Source organism: Panicum hallii, chromosome 6, assembly GCF_002211085.1.
Source record: "Panicum hallii strain FIL2 chromosome 6, PHallii_v3.1, whole genome shotgun sequence".
Classification (NCBI taxonomy): domain Eukaryota; kingdom Viridiplantae; phylum Streptophyta; class Magnoliopsida; order Poales; family Poaceae; genus Panicum; species Panicum hallii.
The window spans coordinates 44,580,414-44,593,018 of NC_038047.1; the positions used below are offsets into that span (position 1 = coordinate 44,580,414).

General features: G+C 47.0%; 3 protein-coding genes and 1 long non-coding RNA gene across 19 annotated transcripts; 1 reads left to right on the forward strand and 3 right to left on the reverse strand.

Moving 5' to 3' along the window:
* The first annotated feature begins 3,315 nt into the window (after window positions 1-3,315).
* On the forward strand, window positions 3,316-8,123 carry LOC112898584. Of its 11 annotated transcripts, none has more exons than XR_003229868.1 (3): window positions 3,316-4,332; window positions 5,359-5,418; window positions 6,701-8,122. XR_003229868.1 is itself a non-coding variant. In XM_025966927.1 (3 exons), the coding sequence occupies exons 1-2, from the start codon at window positions 3,794-3,796 to the stop codon at window positions 5,375-5,377; spliced, it is 558 nt and encodes a 185-aa protein (XP_025822712.1). In that variant the 5' UTR covers window positions 3,389-3,793; the 3' UTR covers window positions 5,378-5,418; window positions 7,211-8,123. The 11 variants fall into 11 exon arrangements, 4 of the variants coding, with proteins under 4 accessions (XP_025822710.1, XP_025822709.1, XP_025822712.1 ...); XR_003229869.1 differs by having other exon boundaries at window positions 6,741-8,122; XR_003229863.1 differs by lacking the exon at window positions 5,359-5,418 and having other exon boundaries at window positions 3,339-4,332; window positions 6,701-6,822; window positions 7,699-8,123.
* On the reverse strand, window positions 5,430-6,988 carry LOC112898582. 6 transcript variants are annotated; one of them, XM_025966923.1, is made up of 6 exons: window positions 6,553-6,776; window positions 6,292-6,480; window positions 6,093-6,143; window positions 5,880-6,010; window positions 5,719-5,794; window positions 5,440-5,631 (listed from the first exon to the last, which is right to left on the reverse strand). In XM_025966923.1, the coding sequence occupies exons 1-6, from the start codon at window positions 6,676-6,678 to the stop codon at window positions 5,512-5,514; spliced, it is 693 nt and encodes a 230-aa protein (XP_025822708.1). In that variant the 5' UTR covers window positions 6,679-6,776; the 3' UTR covers window positions 5,440-5,511. The 6 variants fall into 6 exon arrangements, 3 of the variants coding, with proteins under 3 accessions (XP_025822707.1, XP_025822708.1, XP_025822706.1); XM_025966921.1 differs by having other exon boundaries at window positions 5,442-5,631; window positions 6,292-6,701; window positions 6,770-6,988; XM_025966922.1 differs by having other exon boundaries at window positions 5,439-5,631; window positions 6,292-6,683.
* LOC112898585 lies at window positions 7,273-10,991 on the reverse strand. Its single transcript, XR_003229870.1, has 3 exons — window positions 8,092-10,991; window positions 7,916-7,984; window positions 7,273-7,501 (listed from the first exon to the last, which is right to left on the reverse strand). It is a non-coding gene; the product is annotated as an uncharacterized LOC112898585 (long non-coding RNA).
* Window positions 10,992-11,369: 378 nt separating this feature from the next.
* Window positions 11,370-12,444, reverse strand: LOC112898387 (the record flags this gene model as incomplete). Its single annotated transcript, XM_025966710.1, has 4 exons — window positions 11,370-11,418; window positions 11,942-12,060; window positions 12,140-12,210; window positions 12,321-12,444. Coding segments are annotated over 4 exons (363 nt in total), but the record flags the coding sequence as incomplete, so codon positions are not given.
* Between the last annotated feature and the right edge of the window lie 161 nt (window positions 12,445-12,605).

Genomic DNA, 12,605 nt, shown 5'->3' on the forward strand with positions numbered 1-12,605 from the left:
CCCCGCCTCATCATTCTGGACCCGGCCGGGCAAAGGGCGATAAAGTTCGAGCGCTCGACTCGGCACTGTTGGAGGAACATGTGGCATCTTCTGATGAGATGAGGAGGTGCCATGCCCCACGCCCGAGAATATGTTGTGTTGGGCACGGACGAACGAGCTAGACGGGACTGGAGCAAACATCTCTCGCAGGATCGCAGCCATTTGGGTGATCAAGTCATCGAACAGTATCTAGAACGCCGTGTGCCTCTCCTTACTGGCGCAGGGAGCAGGAATCATCAAGACCGATCGACCCGAACCTCCCGATGCGCGCTGCTCCTGATCTCAGTGCCTCGTGCCGGGACCACCTGTCACCGAGCGGGGCCGCCCTCCTGTCGTCCCCTCCCGGCGCGTTGCGAAGGCGGAAGGGCCGCCACCGACAGCGCTCGCGAGGAGGGAGCAGAAGCGCACGTGGGGATCCGCGGAGCCGTCCGGCGTCCAGCAGGCCGAGAGCCCGAGAGCCTCTCGTGCTCGTCACGCACAGGAGGCCGGCGGATGGCCGGACGTGATCGGAAAGGGACCGCGCAACCCACGCCCTCTCCGAGGCGCTCTCTGACTGACTCCGACGGCCCCCCGGCGAGGTAGGCAGGCGGGCGTGGTCCTCGGCTCCAGCGCGGTGACGCCGCACCCACCCACCGTCGCGGCACGCGCGGGCGACGGCGACGCGCCCGGGCGTGCGTCGCTGAGGTTCTCGAGCGCCGCGCCGGTCGTCGTCGGATCATCGACCCGCCTGATGATCGGCGGTGCGCGGGGGCGGTAGCTAGCTAGCTTCTTCTCGTCGGCGGAGACGATGGAAAAAAAAAAGAGAAGCGGTAGGTGCATCAGCTGTTCCTGACGCGCGAGTCGGACCGTACCGGCGGCTTCGCTTTCGCCAGCCGTCGGCATCGCGACCCCGATCGACGCGTGCGGCCAAAGAGCCCGCGCACGCTCACGAACAAACCAACCAACCTTTCGTCTCCATGGCCTCAGCTCTGCCTCTGCGCGATGGTAATTTTTATTTATTTATTTTTGCTCCGATGCGGCTGCATCTGCCGTTTTGCCTCATGAACTCTCAATCAGATATTAGCAGCCGATAAATGCAGTACTTGTTGATCTGATCCAACGCTGCTCTTACTCCCGTGGTTACTCTCATGGTTGAGCATTTTTACGGCGCACGATCATATACTACTGTTCTAAAAGAGAACTTGTATGTAAACATCAGACGGATCTAGATTTATTCTATACTACTGGAACGTTAATTGGTGGTTAATCGGTGGTACGAGGTAATATAGTTAGGTAGTATAAGTAGTATAAAGTAATACGAGAAAGATTATTATTCCTATTTCTTTTTAGTTATCATTCTCTTTTCATAATTTTTTTTCATCCTTTATTTCTCCCGTTATCCTTGCATTTACTCCTCTTCTCGTTTAGCCAGCGACCATGACCACTAGGGTTTCCTGCGGCTACGCCGGAATCGCCGCCAGGGAATCGTCCCACGCACGCCGCCGCCGGTCGCCGCCGTGAAGTCGGCCCCCGCCCGCCGCTGCCGGGGATTCGGATCGGCCCCCCGCTCGGCGCTCTACTCCTTGGCGGCGGCGGCCCCCGCGACCCGTGGCCTCTGGCGGGAATACGGCGCTCGGCTCACGGATCCATGACTTCCAGCGGGGATTGCGGCGCCGGGGAGTCGGCCTGTGCACATCCCGCCGCTCGCCACCGGGATTTGGATTGGGCCTCCGCTCGCCACTGGACTCCTTGGCGGCGGCGGCGGCTCCCGCAATCCTCCTACCGGCGGATGGATTTGGTTCCAAGTTGAGACTTTTGTTGGGCTCAAGAAGATTGCGCCAGCGCCCGCTGGCGATAATGGCAATGCCGGCACAACAATGGATCTTTCATCACTAGCTTCCCTGAAGGGAGGAGTGGTTTCCAGTGAGCTACCTGAGACTACCGGCCTTGAACTCGAGAACATGGGACGAAGCTCCTGCTGTCCAACATCGGTGGAACTTCAGCAGCGCACCATCGTAGAAGATCGTTGCCGATGCTCCCTCAGGATCAGATTCAGAGTTGATTCAGCAGCTTTATGAAATGTGAAGAAGCTGCAGCCTGCAGTGGCTCCCGGCTTGCAATGGCAACATAAGCTTCCAGCCTTCCACGGAGCGCAGTCAGCACCACATGAGTTGGCTTGAGACTCGATGGGAATTGCTTTGGTATTTGTTTTGTTTGTCGTCGCTGTGTTTTCGTTCTCTGTGTCGGTCATATGTGTGTCAGCTCCATGCTACTAGATTGCTCGCATGGACTTCATCTGATAATAAAGTTTCTCATGTATCGTTTGAGCTCAGTTTTGATTCTTTTTTTCTTTCCTTTCCTTTTTGCCAATCATTTCTCTAAATCAAAGAAACCCATGAGTGTCTGAGGCAGAGGCAAACCTGAGGGCCTGAACACAAGCTTGGACTTTTCTGCTAATAGGGCAATTTGTACATTCTGCGGGTTACCAGCAGCAGCTCCGACGCAGCGGGCGAGATGATCTCCGATAATGAAACCCCGTACTGCTTTCTTGGATCCTGTCTAAAATTGCTGCTCAGCTTTAATTCTAGTTGCTAGAATGCGCAGCCGAGAGTTTGAAATGAACGTGTTTGCACAAAATTCAAAAAATGAAAATAGTCTGCTGAACTCAGAACATCAACTATGGCAAGACAACATACAAAAACCGGGATTCTGGCAATTTTGAGATGTTCGGAGTTCAGGCAGCACAATGTATATCTCCAACAAATACAAGAATATACAGAACAATGTGCCACATCGCAGGCTTATTTCCACGATTACGGAAGCAATACACAATTTTCTTTACAAACGGAGATCATAGAACAACCCTCATCCCTCTGCACCGGACTGTGAAATGTGCAATATTGTACAGGATTAAAAATGGCACCATGGCACAATAGCAACCACAAAACACTTTAATTGAAGTGCACCAAAGAATGTTGATCGAGGGTTGCTCAAGGCCTCAAGTCCCCCTGATCACAACAACAGGGCAACCCACATGGTTGATGGAGTAGTTGCTCACACTGCCCAAGAACATCCTGTACAAAGGAATCAATTTAGAGTTCAAAGCTTTAATTTTATATACAAATGGGATAGCAAAAAGAATTATAGTCAAAGAAATGTGAAAAGGTAATATTAACCAGAGTCTTGAATGAAGAATTGTAGTCAAAGAAATGTGAAGAGGTAACATTAACCAGAGTCTTGAATGACTATCATATAGGGTTTACAGACAACTGACTGACAAACTTGAGAAAAAAGAAGAGGGCTTTTACGGCGCACAATACAACCATATACTATTATCTGAAAAGAACTCGTATATAAAGATCGGACGGTACAGATTTTTTATACCATTGAAATATTGATTAATAGTATGAGCTAGGACAGGTAGGTAGTATAGGGTAGCACAGAGGTAATATGGGAAGATGATTATAGATACACATTCATTTATTTTAATTTTCTTTTATCTTTCTTTTCTTTCATTTCTTCTCTACGAGTACTTCGCAGACTGTTTGGCTCGGCGCCTAGGGTTTTCGTGGCCGGCGAGGAGTCCTTCGCTACCCGCCGTGGAGGCGACTCGTGCCACGCCCTAAGCTCGGCCCCTGGGAGGAGGGCGGGCAATGGCTCAGCCCCACGGCCGACGCTCGCCGCGGAGAAGGGATCCGTGGCGGATCGGCCCCCCGTCTGTCGCTCGCCGCCGGGGAGGCGGCGCATCTCGCACCTGACGCAAACCCATGGGAGGATGGTAGGCAGCGGCTCGGCTCCGCTGGGGAGTCGGCCTGCGCACGCCCCGCAGCTCGCCACAGGGGAATGGCATCAGGCCTCGCTCGGCCGTCAACTCCTTGGAGGCGGCGACCCCCGCGACCCGTGGCCTCCGGCGGGAATGGCGGCGCTCGGCTCGCGGATCCGTGAAGTCAGCCCCGCACGCCGCCGCCTCTCGCCGCCGAGTGAGGGTGAGGGTGAGTGCGAGATCCAGATCCGGGGCCCCAATCCACGGCTCGCGCAGGCGTCGTACCGCGAGTTCCGCGCCGCCGGCGAGAGCGTGCGCCGCCACGACGTCCATTCCTCCTACGCCACCGCGGCAAGCTGCAGGTGGAGCGGCGGCGCTGGCCCCCTCGACGGGTCGATCGCGGCCACGTGCGCGCGCGCCACCACGCTGTCGCTTCCTCCTCCGCCACCGCGGCGAGCAGCAGCGGGAGAGGCATTGGACCCCGCCTGCTCACAAGCCTCTGCTTCCCCGTCGTCTTCCTCTCCTCTTCTCCAACCGTTCGACCCCGCAAGGTAAAGGCCTCTGCTTCGAACGCCGTCTTTTCTCCATCTTGGAATCTTGGGGTTGGGAATTGGGGTTTACTGCTACGCCCGCACACAATTGAACTAAATCCACACTGCAATTCTTTGTGGATCATGTCTTTGTTACGTCGCTTCTCTTGTTTACTTGCTAGCGACTTCACCTCGTTAGGGTTATGTATGATCTGTGCTGTGTGCCTCTCACCTCTCTCATGCCAGGCTGCCTTCCTCTGCTCTGCGGTCTTCTTTTTTTAGGTCTTATAAAATCGATCGTGGAGACAGATAATTGAGCAGGCATGCTACTATTTAAGGTGCAGAAATACAGGGTACAGATAATTGGTTGGTCGTTTTCTTTTCTCTCATGCATATCCCTTTATGTAGGCATGCTGATTGAGTGATCATGCACAGCATGTGTGGATCCTGATAATTGTATAGGAGTGGATTTAGCATTCTAGCCTTGGCACTGTTGGTGGTTGCCATGATGAATTGTTGTTCTTTAGAGCGGTCACGATGAATTATTGCTACCTGATGGGGAAAAGGGGATCAATACCATCAGTTACTATGTGATTTGCATTGTGTTATGAGTGATTGCCTTGTGACTAGTAGCTACTTTTGGTAAGTATCAAACAATTTTGTGACTCTCGGGTTCCTATTTGTTTAGAGGTAGTAAATTGCTAAAGATTTTAACTTGTTGCAAGGTGCTGCTTATTTTTGGATTTATTTTGTGACAATATTGTTTGTCTAAGCTTGATCAGAGAAAATGTGATGATTGGATATTTCTTTGGATTTTCAGTAATAATAGAAGCGATGATGTAGTTCACGAGAAATTAGTTGAGCTTATAAATGCGCATGAAAATTTATTCGAGCATGTAGCAGAGGGTAGGCTGTTAGTATGGCATTTACATGTTGCATGATCTACTCCTGCAGGCTGATTGGCTAATATTTTAGAATTTCATTTGTTTGGGATAGCTGTAGGGAACTTATCTGATATTGCACTTGCTGGTTTTGCATGTGAGCAAGATTCTCGATGACTAGATGAACTGTGACATTATAAAGATTGCTGGACTTGTAAGAATAAAGGTAAGCCTCCTTTTTCATCATTCAACTTTAAGGATATCCTTAGATATTATCCTTAATTAGCTCAGTGAAATAAACTGAAACTTGAAATTAAATCTATTTTTCTATGGCTTCGTCGACATCCGTAGATTTGTAGCCAGGACTCCCTTTCACCTTGTTCCACGGATAGTCGACCAATGTGACCGCTAGTTTGAGCCTAAAATTAGTCATGTCCTTCTGCGCATTACCAATAGAAATAGTGGTTAATTTGTAGTGTAAGATGGGGCATAGACTGGTACAGGATATTTGAACATTGCAAAGTACCTGGGTGAATATGCTGGACAACCTACTTCCTGCCCAAAGCTTCATGAATTTCAGCACGAATAGCCCACACGATGAGCTGTGAGAATAGTTTTTATCTACAAAGTTAGGAAATAGCAGTGTGACATCTGATTTGTTTGCCGAATTCAATATGTGTAGCCTACCCGTCGGTCTGCATTCTCCTGTTGATGCATTCGACGACACGCCACTCTTTGAGCTTGACATCCTTCCACTTTGTTTGTGTCTTCATCTTTAGGTACGCTAGATGGTTTATACGGTTGTGCAGCCCTTTCAACTGAGAACATTGAAATAATTAACAGTTGAGCAAAAGTTTTTTTAGTATGCTAGTAAGCATTGGCAGTAGATTAGTCACCTACCAGTTGGTCTAGTTCAGGACGACGGCTGCTGGAACCCATTGAGTCAAGTACCTGTTTAAAAGCATGCTTCCATTGAGCACCGCCAGATACCAATGATTGTTCTTAATATTAATTGGAAAGACGACCTGAAAATTTGGTTAGTTACAATTTTTTGATGTTTACTAAAATTTAGGAAGCATTAATATGATGGAATCCGTACCATATCGTGCTGGAGATAAGTTAATGTACGAACTACCCGAAAGCTTTTTTCATTTTGATCTCGTAATTTAGTGGTGCTATCATCACGTATCATGGTTGAGAAGTATGTTGTCTCTAGGTAAGCATCTCCATCCTGTCTTGCTTGGATACTAGGTTGTGCTTTTAGGATACGAATGTATGCATTTATAACCTGTAATACAAAATTATACAGCGTTAGACAACATTGTAGTAATAGAAAAATGTTATGTGAAGTTGTACTTGCCGCATCGCTCAGGTACATAGAACTCTCTAGCAGGCATTGTAGATCTTTTTTTGTTGCACTGTAAGTATCAATATGAACTAATTCTTTTTTCTCTGATGCTGAAACAATGTACTGAATAGTGGCCATGTCATCTGCATTGCACAAATAGGCTGCTGGAAAATGTGAGTGAGTGACACCACATTATGTAGGAAAAGACTAAGGCTCATAAAGTATGTACCTTGTGAGGTGCTATCCGTCGGAAGTGGTTCATCAGGGATCACAATATCTTGGGTATCTTCTCTCTCCTTGTTGCCCTAGCTGAATTTAGATAAACAATTCTGTTATGATCAGTATGTATCTGTTGGCATACCTGCAAAAGAACTAGGTTCCCTTTAAGATTTGCTGCCTTTGCCACTCTGTATTCCCTTATGCTTGCGATCAAGAAATTGAAAGCGAGGCTGGTCCAGTTGAGGTTCTTGATACTTTCCACGTTTTCAATAAGGCCAAGATAATCCTACTTGACATATGGCTGTAGTGTTGGGCACAAGTAGAAACCAATGGTGTACAGAACAAATATGCGAATGAAGTCATCACCATATGAGCTGTTTTTGTTGAAAAATTCCCTCAACGATTTTGAAGATATTTTAGTATCATCTTTCCATGTGTATTTTTGGAACAGACCAGGAACATGCTTTTGTGGAGGTTCCTTTATTTTATCGCCTTGGGATGGAAGGCCCAGTATATGCTGACCATCTTTCATACTCAACTTGAGCCTCTTTCCATTTATGATGAACTCTTCAGTGTCAAGGTCGAAACAGCAGGCAATGTCCTTGCATAGGTCTCTTCTAATCTCTAGTTCTTTCAACTTTAGTAAAGAACCAAAACCTGCTGCAGTAATGGCATCCTTCTGATCTTGACTGAACCCATTCGTTATCTCGACTAGTATTTTCTGTGAGCATTTACATGTTCCCTGCATTATAAAAAGATTTTGAATCACATCTTATATTTGTGAAGAAAAAGAAAGCTTCCTTAGCGGTACTACCTTATCTACTATGTTGGTCATTTGGAGGGAAAGCAAAACCGTCCAATTTTGACTGTTTTCTGATTCAGAATAGTAGATTATGAATTTATGTTATGTCCAACAATAATGATGATTTTTTTCGATAGGTGCCATGCAAGAGATTTACTAGCCCAAAGGAGCATCCTCCATTGGATTGCAGGACTCCAAAGTGTTTATTGTACTTCATTCCAATAATTAAATTAATCATTGCACTGAAGAGAAATTTAACATTATTCAGTAGTTGATTATTATTTTCTGTAACCGAAGTTATCTGCAAGAATTGGGATTTCTTTAACAAGGTATTATGGTGAAAAGAAGACTGACATGGCCTCTTGAGTTGTTTTCCTTCTTCAACTGGCTTGGCGGCTCAAACATACTGGTGTTTGGTGTAGTCTGCACATGTCGAGGCTGTGATTTTTTTGCCCTCTAATTTTGTCTATTCAAACTTTGCAGGAATTCATAAATATGGTTGTTGTAATGAGATGTAAAAGTATACTTACAGTGGATGACTAGTATTATGAACTTTTGCTTGCGTTGGCACGCCTGATTCTTGCATCTTGAAGTGCTGCTTCAATCCGGCGGGACGTGATTATTTAATCCCTCGCTGTCTATTTGATTATAAGATTTTTCTGGCCATATCTGTGTATTTATACTCATAATGTTCCACTAAATCAACCAGGGACATCTACCGGTCTAAATGATTGTGAAGCCTCGAGTTCAGACTCTCGCTCCTCTGATTGCTTTGCATGCCCAAGAAATGCCTCCCTCTTGTGAACGTCGCTGCCCACTTCCTCCTTAGCTCATACATCATTTTACCCATAAATTATCTTCTTTGATATTATGTGTAGCTCTAAAATCTTTCCAAAGCCTATCAAATACACCTTCCTCCATTGCATAGTATATGAACTTTCTGAAATCGCTGAGCTTCGCACAACGGAATCGTTTCAGCATGTTCTGCTCTATGTGCCAGCTATACAATCTGTGATCTGCAGCAGGCATGACGATCTCAATTGCTCTAGCCATTTTTGCATAACCATCTGTGATTAAGGATCTTGGATGCTGCTGGTGCATCGCCTCCAAAAATACCTCAAGAAGCCACGCATAGGATACAATAGTCTCATCCGATAATATACCGCAACCGAATACAATCATACTCCGATGATGGTTAACTCCGATGAAAGGGACAAATGGAAGATTGTACCGGTTCAGTCGAATACCATGACATCTCCAAAAACACCATAATCCATATGAGACTGTGCATCCGACCAGAAAAGATTCTTAAGCCTCCCTTCTGCATCCAGACTATACTTAAAAAAAACTCTGGATCTTTCTCTTCCATCTGACGCATATGATCATCACGAATTCCGCATTATTCCCTCGTACCTTTCCCTTCTTCCGCCTCGAAAAAAAATTGTACAAATCCTGCGAAAGAAATCCAGTCTCTCCCGAACCACCGTTGCTAGTCTCCATAATGTCCATGATCTGGCATGGATAAAGCCCACCAAGCCCCAGCTCGACTGCCTCCGCTTTCTAAGGATCATTAAGCTCTCGGTGCGACCGCAAAACAAAAGCATGCTCTGGTTTAGCAAAGGGATGTGTATGCACATCCACAAAATCAGTCACATACCATATGCCACTGATTGCACTCCTCTGCACATCAAGCCTCGCGTTACATCCGCATTGGGTCAGAGCACGTGGCTATCTTTTCTGATCCGTCCTTTCAAGTGCTTCTCCATTCTGTATCCTTCAAATGAGCACACAAATCTCCTCCATGTCACCTCCTTGGTGCTAGGCTTGTACCAAATCCTGTCCTTTCTGACACTGAATCCTTTATGGAATGCATAACCATTGTAAAACATGTAGAATTCTTTCTCCGTTTTAAAGGTCTGATTTGCCATATAGTTATATTCCTCAATTTCCTCCAAGCTAACGCACCCGTTCGCCTCCATTCAGTACCCTGCACGAATGACAAAAAAATAAAAACGAATGTCATTCCAAGATTTAATCAGTAAAGGATGCATGGGAGAAAACTCAGAAAAGCAACGCACTAGTTCTTGATTAATTATCTTTTCCCTACCCAGAATAATTTTATATGCTATATGCTAAAAAAGAATAATTTTAATTTCAAATACAGTGGCACACAACTATTTGTACTACCTCCATCATTTCAATTCATAGTTTATAAGAAAATGCAGCCACTCTGCAAAAAAACATGCGTCGTAACCATGTTTCTGCTCAGGAAGATGTGATCAACAGAAGCAATTTAGCATGCGGTTTTGCCGTATGCTTCTGTCAGCGCTTCCCCATGCGAACAGCAATCAGATTTAATCGAAGATTTGAATCAAATAAATTTGCACAAAAATAATTTCTAACAATAGACAACAGATAACTATGAAAAGATGAGAAACAAGGAAGCCTGAAATCAGAGTACGAATCCAACATATACAGCAAGTGCTAAACTCTACCTCAGGGAACCATGTAAAGATGCACTAGCAACAAATCTGCAACTCATGCTATCCTGGACACATTAACTAGTTCGATGCAATTATGGAGACTTCTCTGAAATTGGGGACGACGTGAACTGACATTAGCGAATACAAAAAAAGCTTAACCTTAGACTATTATAGAGGATGATTGGGTCCTGTAAACGCTGCATCAGTACCCCGTAAAAAGTTCCGTAAATTAAAGGACGGTGCCTGTGCTCCCCAAATGCAGAGGACGTCCCGAACTCCTCCATCCTCTCTGGTTTCTCTCTCCGACGGCAACTACCGTTCAGTTGGTTGGAGGGAAGGGAAGAGTACGTTGGAGTTTGTTTCAGATATAACTATTAAAAATTATACTGTGAGGTATAAAAGATATAATATAGGGAGTGTTGGTGGAGAGAATTTTGATATAGAGGATGCAAGGAGGATATAATATTGCTTTGGGAGGTGAGATTTAGAGGACACCGGTAAAGTTAGTCTTGACCAGATGGGACTACGCGTTGCAACAGCCCAAGGCCCTGCACTGCAACCGAAGGCGCGAGCGCAGCAAGGGCCGGCCGTCGGCGGCGCGCCCACGACCGCGTGCACGGTAAGGCTGGCGCCCGCGAGGACGCCCGGCGCAGGATGGCAAGGGGAGGAGGTGGCGCCCCGGCGTCGCCCGCACCCGCGCGCGGCAAGGACTGGCGGCACCTGTGCAGGCCGCCGCCGAAGAGGTCACCAGACGCAGCGGCCGCGAGGAGGAGGCGCTTGTACAGGCGGGCACGAGGAGGAGGCAAGCGGCGGCGGCGTGCGTGAGGAGGTCCTCCGCGTGAAGGGTGGGCAGGCACGACGGCGCCCGGCGTCCGTCGGGATTGAAACGATCGAACAGAGAGAGAGAGAGGCGGCGGCCTGGATGACGGGCGGATGACGAGTGAATGACGGGCAGCCAGATGCAGATGCACGATGGGGAAGGGGGCTAAAATGAAAAAAAAAAGTCTCCTGAATTTATCTCTTTTACCCCTTCTAACGGACGGTTAGATCTTCTCTCTACTACGCGGTAGTATTGTGCGCCGTAAAAAAAAAAAGCCAATGCAGCTAAATGGATGTACCCACTGCTAAATGCTAACTGCAGCATACAGCGATACCTGGTAGGTTTCCAGACCGACATCCTAGCAGATAGCGGCGCCATTGCACAAACGAGGAGGGTGCTTCACTCTCTTTGATGTTATGTTTACATGATATACACAGAAGCATGCTAAGCATAAATATAACTCGTTGAACATGGGAAATATCTCCTAATTCATAATAAAACGAAATTATGTTCCAGCATCAATATCAGTGATGATAGGCATACCAACAAAATTTCTACAGTTGAACATGGATAAACAGTCTGACATTTTCATCTACTGATGAGGAAATCAAGTTAAACCATAATTTCCTTGCAGTTCACATTGTGCGACTTGAAGCCTTGCATCATTAGCAACGGCTCTCAGCAGGCTTGATCGGATTAACAGAAAAAAGGGTCAAATCTAAGTACTTGGTAACTTACCAGTGAATCGTTAGGAAGCTAGCAATTCATGCAAATCACTATGGAACTTGAAATGATTTATCTTGCTCCTTTTATATTTGTCATTTGGATGCCCACAAACATTTTCCTCAGCAGGTTATCTAGCCAAGTCTTTATTCAATGTTGTAGCTTAAGGACTTAAGGTGACAAATATCATGTATCTACTTAAGTCAATGTTGCCTTCTGATGCATCTACGGAGTATACTCCAATGTACTGAAAACTAATTAGTCTGTTCCCACTTCCAAAGGCAGGACAGCATCGAAATCAGCAGCAATTTTGGCTAGCTAAGCAAAGCACAAGCCAAGGATCTGTATGTATACCTCTTGAGCGGCCCAATGGCTCGGCACCCCATGACGAGCAGATCGCCATTGCGGTTGGCCGACACCTCGCAGATCTTCTCCTTGGGATCACCCACGGTCACCTCCGTCTTCACCTCCACCTTCAAGAGACAATTCCCAATCAGCAAACACGAACATTCGGAATTACTAGCACAGAACCTGTTGCTGCCGTCCCCTTACATTTTTCTCGGAGCAAATCTCGAGGGCGTGCTCCAGGATGGCCTGCGTGAACGCCGGCACCTCCAACCCGCCTGATCAATCCACCCGCCCAGGAACACCAGTCAAGCACGGACCAGACGGGCGGGCAAGAGCTACCGCAACGAGCACGAGGGTCGAGCGAGACGAAATTCGGCTTGCTTACTGGGTCCGCCGAAGGGGATGGGCGCCGGGTTGAGCCCCGCAGCGATGTTGGGCGGCGGTTGGACATGGAGCACGACGAACTCGCCGTCGGGTTGGGCGGTGGCGGATGCGATCGGCGCCAGATGCACGAGGGGGAGGGTTCAAATGAAAAAAATTCCAAAAATCTTCTCAATTTATATTAAATTACTAATGATAATTTTACCTGGCGATTGAATTTTTTCTATACTACATAATACTAAATGGTATGGTAGTATTATACGCCGCTGCGCCGTTGGATTTCCCAAGA

Excerpts from the sequence above, each read along its gene's own strand:
- LOC112898584 (XM_025966924.1), top strand. The coding sequence starts at position 3,794 with ATGGTAGGCAGCGGCTCGGCTCCGCTGGGGAGTCGGCCTGCGCACGCC. Across the intron at positions 4,333-7,698 it reads CAACCGTTCGACCCCGCAAG|GTGCCATGCAAGAGATTTAC; the intron begins GTAAAGGCCTCT and ends TTTTTTCGATAG.
- LOC112898582 (XM_025966922.1), bottom strand. The coding sequence starts at position 6,678 with ATGGCCACTATTCAGTACATTGTTTCAGCATCAGAGAAAAAAGAATTA. Across the intron at positions 6,011-6,092 it reads GTCCTGAACTAGACCAACTG|TTGAAAGGGCTGCACAACCG; the intron begins GTAGGTGACTAA and ends CAATGTTCTCAG. Across the intron at positions 5,795-5,879 it reads AGGAGAATGCAGACCGACGG|CTCATCGTGTGGGCTATTCG; the intron begins GTAGGCTACACA and ends CTATTCTCACAG.